An 8,307-nucleotide genomic window follows, 5' to 3' on the forward strand; every position below is an offset into this window, starting at 1 on the left:
AACTGAGGGTGTAATTAAATTTTCATTAAAAAAAAAAAAAAAAAAAAAAAAAAAAACAGAAGAAACAAATACATTGTGATGAAGTACAAAAAAAAAAAAAATGAAGTCCTATTTTGTAGGAAATTAGTGAGTAGAAGTAGGAATTTAAATTAACGTAAAAGTAGGAGTTTATTAGAAGCAGGGTAGGAGTTTATTATGGATGCAAAATCAAGTGTCTACGTATATAAATATATATATACTAACCACATGCGTACTTAGAGGCTCTTCTATTTTTTCTCACGCGCATGCTCATAGGCTTTTCTATTTTTTGGATAAAGATTAATAATTTGCATTTATTATAATTTGAGATTTCTACTTTTCCTAATCCAAAAAAAAAAAAAAATCTGAGGGTGTAATGAATTTTCATTAAAAAAATTGAAAAAAAAAAAAAAAAAAAAAAAAAAAAAAAAAATGAAAAAAAAAAAAAAAAAAAAAAAAAAAAAAAAAATGAAGTCCTATTTTGTAGGAAACTAATGAGTAGAAGTAGGAATTTAAATCAACGTAAAAGTAGAAGTTTATTAGAAGCAGGATAGGAGTTTATTAAAAGCAGGAAGGTACGTAAAAGTAGGAATTTATTATTTTTGTCAATTTACTATTTTAACCTCATTTTTAAGTTTTAGGTAGGGGTATATTTGAAAGTAAAAAAAGCAATAACTAACTTTCTTTTTCCAATTTACTATTTTAACCCCATTTTTAAGTTGTTGGTTAATTAATTTAGGGGTATTTTTGATAGGAAAAAAAAAATAACTAACCTTCTGAATCCTCTTAATATATACAAATATATATATATATATATAATACTTGTTTATGCTTTATTATTTTCTAATCTTATAAAATCCATGAAAAATCATTTGAAAGTTAGTTTAGAATTTGTGTTCTTTACTAAATTCATTTGAAAGTTTTTTAATGTATAGCTAGTAAAAAAACGTTCATGAGAGAGAGAGAGAGAGAGGTGTACTTACATAGAAATTAAGAGAAATATAATCAAAGATGAAAAATTATGGTTTACTTGGTACTTCATGTAACCAATCCTAGGCCAAACCTGAACATAAAACTTGCAAATAAAAGGAGAAAACGCAATAATTACACTTGTAAATATCAATTCTAAAGATCACACCATGTAAATATCATAAATACAATTGTTATTTTTATTTTTTATAATAGTTTGAAGGTGGGGGGATTTGAAATTTGGACATTTCTGTAAAAAAAAAAACATCATGGTGTGCTAATTGAGCTAACTAGAATACTCTTGGTCATAAATATAATTAGTATAAAAATATGAAGACAACACAAGACACAAGCCAATAGAGAAAACCTTCTTTTTTTTTCTTTTTTTTTTTAGAAAAAGGCCCATAGAGAAAACTAACTCATTCCCCACATTCATGGTCGACCCATGAATCAACCATCTCACCACCAAACTGCAAAAATTTGGGCTCAATTGAGGACCAGAACTTAATTATGATAGAAATTTAGGCTCAAATGAGCTAAATTTGCCTCCTTCAAATCATATAATAGAAACTCAAATCACTCAATTTGAGATTTGAGTGTCAGAGAGAATTTTTCTCAAAATATAGATGAGACTCGGTAGATTTGAACAATTTGTTGGGTTCTGAATCAATCTTAATATGGCCAATACCCAAATAATTGATAGACGGGTTTATACTTTTTTTTAAGAGAGTTTCAACCAATGGCTTTTATTCAATGGCGTCCGCTTCTGATAATGCTCTTTATCTCTTATTCAACTATTAAAAACTTTACTAGTTAAACTAATTGGACCCCACGACTTTACCAGTTTATACTTAATTATATTGGGTTTGAGTGGATGAATGGATTAAATCAGTTTTGCCACTCCCAAGGACAATAAATAGAATTCTGTGCGACATTTGGGTACAATAAATCCTCTGAAATCTAAAGGTCCCTTTTTCGGTTGAGGTGAAGGAGGGTCACTTGCAAAACCTCAAAAAATGAGACATACCAGTTATATCTCTCTTATGTTTTTATTATCTTCCGCACAGCAATATGGCATCATAAGTACTCTCAAATTTAGGTCTCAGCAGAAGGCCACAAAATTTTAGTTTCAATATATTATGAGACCAAAAGCCCTTTACTTTGTGGTGTAATAAAGTTTAACCCCAAACGTAACCCACACAATGGACAGTGCCAGGCCATTAACTTTTTAAAATGAGCATGTACACAATCCCAAGTCCCAACACATTACACTTGCTCAAAAAAATAAAACACAAACACAATCAACAGAGCAACCACTTTTGTTTTTTTTTCTTCAAAAAGTTGATTTTAATTAAATCCTTTCAAGTACTTTTTTTTTTAATTTTTAGAAACATCTAAAATACAAAATTTTGTTTCCAAATCTCAAAATATGGTTTAGTAGAGGTTTTAGAAATATAATACCAAACAGCTGGCTTCTTCATTCTTCCATGACCAACTTAAGAGAGTTGTTCGATCCACCATGTTGCATCAACAGAATTTTTTAAAAGGCTAAAGATCACATTGATTCTAAAGAGCATGCAGTTATAAATTATTCTCACTACCAATCATATGATTGCAAAGAAAGCCATATGATCTGCAGTTATGAGTACGCAATATAAATAATGCTTTTGATAGCATTATGTGCAACATTAAACTCCAAATGCCTTTGATGATTGAACTTGGCTATTGTGCTGCTAATATATATAACTAGCAATAAATGACGACAAATTTGTATCAAAACCATACAATACTCCATGGTTAAAACAATTTATCCAAGAAAAAAATCCAAGCAACCCAAAATTCTGAGGGAGCGCCAACTAGCAAGAGAAACAAGCTGAGCTCATGCTTGCAAAAGCTGCAACAGCTCAAAAGGCATCTCCACCACCAAAACCTCTGTCTCCACGGTAACCACCACCACCACCACCACCACCACCACCATAAGATCGAGGGCCAGCAGGTCTGTCATTTGCAAAACTCACACGAATATTTCTCCCATTAAGCTCCTGAAAATTTAAGACATCAGTCATAATTATCATGGCACAGGTTAAAATATCAAGTAATTATTTCTGACCTGGCCATCCATTGCAGACAGTGCCGAGCTGGCAGATTCATCACTGGTGAAGTTAACAAACCCAAATCCTCTAGACCTCCCAGTGTCTCTATCAACAATAACCTTGGCTGTGAAGCAAAATCACCACTGAGAAAACTAGTATTTGTAAACAGCCACTATTAACACAAGAAGTCAAATTTAATTTAAAACAGACGAAGAATTTGGAAAACCCAGTTCTTGGTTTACTTTATGCCAATGACTCGTATCAATAAGCCAAGCAGAAAATGGACTCCATTAATAAGAAATGCAACACGCTCTCTTGTTAAAATAAATATTTCTTTTCTGTGGCACTCACCCCCAAATAAGAGAAAAGTAATCACTATGTCACCAATTCTGTAATTATGAATAAGAAAATAATATGATTGGCTGGCAATCCATCAAAATCTGTAGCACCTAAATCAGTATCACCCATATTATTAATTTTATGCTTTGTGATAATTTAAGATATTTAATTGGTTAAGGATTCTAGTAAAAAAGATAATGAAGCTCCCTCATACATGCATATTATGCCCCCTTCAAATAAGAGAAAATATATAAATCCATTGGCTCACAAAATTTAGAAGATGTCCACCTTTACAATTTAAAGATCTATTTGAATGTTTTGCATCTAGTTATTTCACCAATATAAGTGAAAATGGGTGAGGCTCTATCAATATTGATAGGGCGGCATCCAGTCAAAGTTCCTCCATTTTGTATAAACTCAACAAGCTTTGAATAAATATAATATATATATATATATATGAGTACTTCAACAAGATATCTCAGATGGACCATAAAATATCCTACAGTCCAAATAATTCTAGCATGGCATACCACTTAACACAATAGGCTAGAGGCTAACCCAAAGTAGTAATGAAAAACTAGTGGAAAATGTTCTAAAGATACCAAAGATTGCTCAACTTTAACGTATGATGCGGTTATTAGATGTTGCCAGTTGGCAAAATGGCTCAATCTGAAGAATCAGGGAAGTACGGGATGTAGACCTTCAACAATTGTTAAAGGTATGTTCAGCAAAAGTAAGTTCCAAGCACCAATAAGGTAACCACCAATTATTTGTGTGAAAAATTCCCCAAAAGAAAGGACACCCCAATAACTGGATAATGCAATGCCTAAACGTCTCTTGTAAAAAATACTTCTAACCTGCCCACCCATCTTAACCGACATATTGTCCAGTAAAAAATTAGTATCACTAACTTAAATTGATTTTCGGACATCATACATAGTGCAGGGGATCATGCAGTGCAGGATGTAAACACAGCACATCAAACTTACCATCAATTACATCACCAAAGCCAGTAAATGCATCCTTCAGAGACTGTTCATCAGTGTTGTATGAAAGACCTAAAAACCACCATTATTTGAATAAGTTTCAGAGGTATTCATAGCATAATTCCGCTCAATATGTAATACTTATTACAAAAGTGATTTAGCAATACCTCCAACAAAAAGCTTGCTTGATGACATGTAACGAACAGAATTAAGCATAGATGCAATAGGAGCCTGTCCATTCTGGGAAACGCTTAGCCTCAAGAGGCCCCCAACTTTGTTACAAAATGCCATTTTAATTGACTGCTTTCAGGTTCCAAATATACATCAGTGTCAACAAAAATATCTTGTCACCTTAATACTTCTTGACTTGGTTAATTTAAAGAAAACAAAGTAAAATAAAAACACACACTGAATCATGCAAAACTTTAAACATGCCTTCTAGCAACAAAAATATTGTTAGACATGACCTAGTGGTTATTCATCTAACAGTTAAAAATTGGTTTTCTTAACCATCTCATCTCAATCCACCTCACTTACAAAAAAGTGCTATTGTAATTCAATAACAGGCTTCTTCAGAGAAGAATGACTTAATTGAGGCACAATGAAAAGAAATAAGAGTGCCCCTGAAATCAGCGAAGTTAGGCTAGTCAGAAAAGAACATGAGTGACCAAGCTGACTAGAGAAGGAACCTATCAAGATGTCCCAAATTCATTTTCATGTAGACTCAACATATGTTACCAATAAATAAACTTAGGCAACCCAGAAAAATATCAAACTTAAAAATCAGTTTCTAAGGAGCCTCATATGGCAAAAACAAGATCAGAGAAACACAAGCCCTTCTGGTTTTATTGTAACGCCTAAACAAGATTAAAAGAATCCAGAACACTTTCTCTTAATCCGAAGTAGTTTTGGTAACTTCCATGAGGTTTAAATCTGAAGTGACCACAGACACTACCAGCCAAGTTAGTTAACACCATCAAAAAAAAAAAAAAAAAATTTGGTGGGGGGGGAGGGGGTAGGGAATCATATAAATTTCAACCAAACGGTATTAATGATAGTTTAGCTTTTCAATTTCCCATGAGATTATTTTCCATGATTTCCAGCATCCAAACTTGCAAAAATGGAAAACTAAAAATTCATTGATGTCACAATAAAATATTTTTTGGAAGTAAGCTCAAATAAAGTATTAAAAGGCTTCTTCACTCTATCTGTTCATTTGCCAAAAAATTACTGATAAAGTATTTGACAATAAAATAATAGAGAAATACTTTCAAAGCCCACGAAACGTCAGAGGTGGACAGAAGCTTGCAAATTTCACATACTTGGTTTAAATCAGGTGCTCTTAAAAGAAAAGGAAAGTGTATCCCATAGTCAAATAAAAAAAAAACTTGGAGCACACGTATTCTGCAATTCAAAAAGGGCTGCAATTTAAACAGTTTTAGTTAATTAAACACCAACTGATCTACTGCAAGTAGTCAATAAATTACATCATAAATCATTATTCAAATTTTCATTTCATTAAAAAGGCATACCCTCGGTGATAAACGGCAGCAATTTAAACAGTATTAGTTAATTAAACACCAAATGATCTACTTCAAATAGTTAATAAATTACATCATAAATCATTATTAAAATTTCCTTTTCATTTCCATCAAAAAAAAAAAAATCATTAAAAAGGCATACCCTCGGTGATAAAATTAAAATTTCTTTTACATTACAATGTCATACTCTAGGTGAAACTATTCGGTGGACTACATAACCCTTGCTCCTAAAGGGTATCATTTCTTAATTTATTCAAAAGTAACTTGCGCTATCATGCAACCTTCCCTCTTATAACAAAAAAAGTGCAGTTGGTTGGATCTAGCCTTTCTTGAAATAAACAACTCGCACACACTCCCTTTCCAAAAAAAATCAATAGCCCGAGCACTGCACTTAGATTTATTGGATTTGTTGCTAAAATATCGGTCATATGGTTATACATACATACATACATATATGACCATTTTCATCCATAAATGTCAAGAAGAGAACAAAAGAACATAAACATACATATGCAAACAAATATAGATAACGATTTTTTTTTTCTGCACAAATCGGAGAAGAGAATGAAAGACTAAAATAAAGTCTCATTTCGCACGAGGTTTCTCAGCAAACAGACAGAAAAGTAAAAGCACTCCAACATCAATAAATACATAGAACCACAAACAGATCAAATATGAGAAAACAAAAAAATACAGAATCAAGATATGTAGAGAGAGATAGCGAGGCTTTACCTCGGAGATTAGGGTTTAGAGAGAGGAAGAAGAAGCGGCTAGGGTTTAAGCCAAAAGGAGGTAAAGTGAGTGACAGTGTGGGCCGATGAAATGGAAATTATCTTGGGGGCTTTTATAGGGCTGAAGTTGGAGTAGGGTTTTGTTCGCCTGTGGCTGTGGTGTCTTTATTTTTGCAATCCTTCACGTTTACCCTTTAAAAAAAAAGTCTCGTTTATTTATGGACAGCTCGTTGAATTGAATTTGGATTTGACTAATTTTTCAACTTCTCCTTAGGTGAAATATTTTGCAAGGAAAAATTTAGTGGATGCCTTAAAATTTAATTAGAGTGCGATTGGATATCGCTTATCATTGAAAATTGAAAACTAAAAATATTATAACAAAATAATTTTTAAATATGTGAATAATGCTATGGGACCCAAATTTATATTGAAATATATGTTTAGATGACTTTTGTGGGTCTGTGAACAGTGCCATGGGACCCACATTTTTTCAGCAAAACGTACATGTGCTGAAATTTCAGTACAATCCAAACACTCACTTAGTGTCTTGGTCTGATAATAAAGAACTATTATTAGGAGCAGATGCTATAAGTTAAAACTCTCTAAAAAAAACTATTTATAAAAAAAAAAAAAAAAAAAAACTCTTTTTTGACATTTATTTATATTTCTGTAAAAGTGGTATATTTTCCTAAAATTATCTATTATCAAATGCCCTAAAGGCATTCGTACATGACCCATTTTGTAATAAGAGATTTGGAATTCAAACCTCATTACGCCAAAAATCAATTGGTTTCTTAAACAAGGATTATTCATAATAGATCTAATTAACAACTTGGATTTAAAACTTATTAATTCTATCAACTGGGGTCTAAATTTCTCAACAAGTAGTATTAGAACGGGTACACTCTGATTGGATTAATTTCCCGAGTGTGATCGTTGACCCCCGTTGTCATAGAAACTATTGATTGTTTTGATTTGCATGATCTTGTGTTGAATGATGATGATGATGATATTCAAGATGCTTATTATAAGCTTTATAAATTTTGTATGAAATCTCTTAAAAGTTCTACAAAATTAAAAACTAAATTTAAAAAGGTCAAACTTAAAAAAGAAGAATTGATTACAAAATTGGATGAAGACAATAATTTGAATGAGAATTCAAAAAATCAATTTTTATCTCACGTGGGCAAAATTAAGAGTTTGGAAGAGCAATTAGTTAAATTTAAAACTGAAGTTGAAAATTAACTAGTGTCAAACTTGTTGTTGAGCCCTCAAAAGAAAAAGGGTTTTTTATTCCTCTATTTAAAAGGAATAATGAAGAGTTAAAAGCTAATTTTGCTAGGATAGATAAAGGTAAAAAAATCTAATGTTAACACTGAAGTTTCTAAACTTATGTCTAAAACTCTTCCTAGTTTGAATATAAAATATATATATATATATATATAAATTTGCCCACACTTGTCATCATTGTCATATTGTTGGTCATATTAGGCCTAATTGTCCTAAGTTAAAGTCTCTGTCAACCTCCAAGGTTAGACTTCCTTCTAGGAAGTCTAGTAGTTTTAAAACTACTCATGTTTGTCACCATTGTGGTGCTTCCGATCACACTCGTCCTAATTGTTTCAAGTTG

General features: G+C 31.8%; 1 protein-coding gene across 1 annotated transcript; it reads right to left on the reverse strand.

Moving 5' to 3' along the window:
• Window positions 1-2,568: 2,568 nt before the first annotated feature.
• On the reverse strand, window positions 2,569-6,806 carry LOC115950521 (glycine-rich RNA-binding protein 2, mitochondrial-like). The gene is made up of 5 exons (XM_031067710.1): window positions 6,679-6,806; window positions 4,573-4,705; window positions 4,409-4,477; window positions 3,098-3,204; window positions 2,569-3,029 (listed from the first exon to the last, which is right to left on the reverse strand). The coding sequence occupies exons 2-5, from the start codon at window positions 4,694-4,696 to the stop codon at window positions 2,892-2,894; spliced, it is 438 nt and encodes a 145-aa protein (XP_030923570.1). The 5' UTR covers window positions 4,697-4,705; window positions 6,679-6,806; the 3' UTR covers window positions 2,569-2,891.
• Between the last annotated feature and the right edge of the window lie 1,501 nt (window positions 6,807-8,307).

This window comes from Quercus lobata, chromosome 6 (assembly GCF_001633185.2).
Source record: "Quercus lobata isolate SW786 chromosome 6, ValleyOak3.0 Primary Assembly, whole genome shotgun sequence".
Lineage (NCBI taxonomy): Eukaryota > Viridiplantae > Streptophyta > Magnoliopsida > Fagales > Fagaceae > Quercus > Quercus lobata.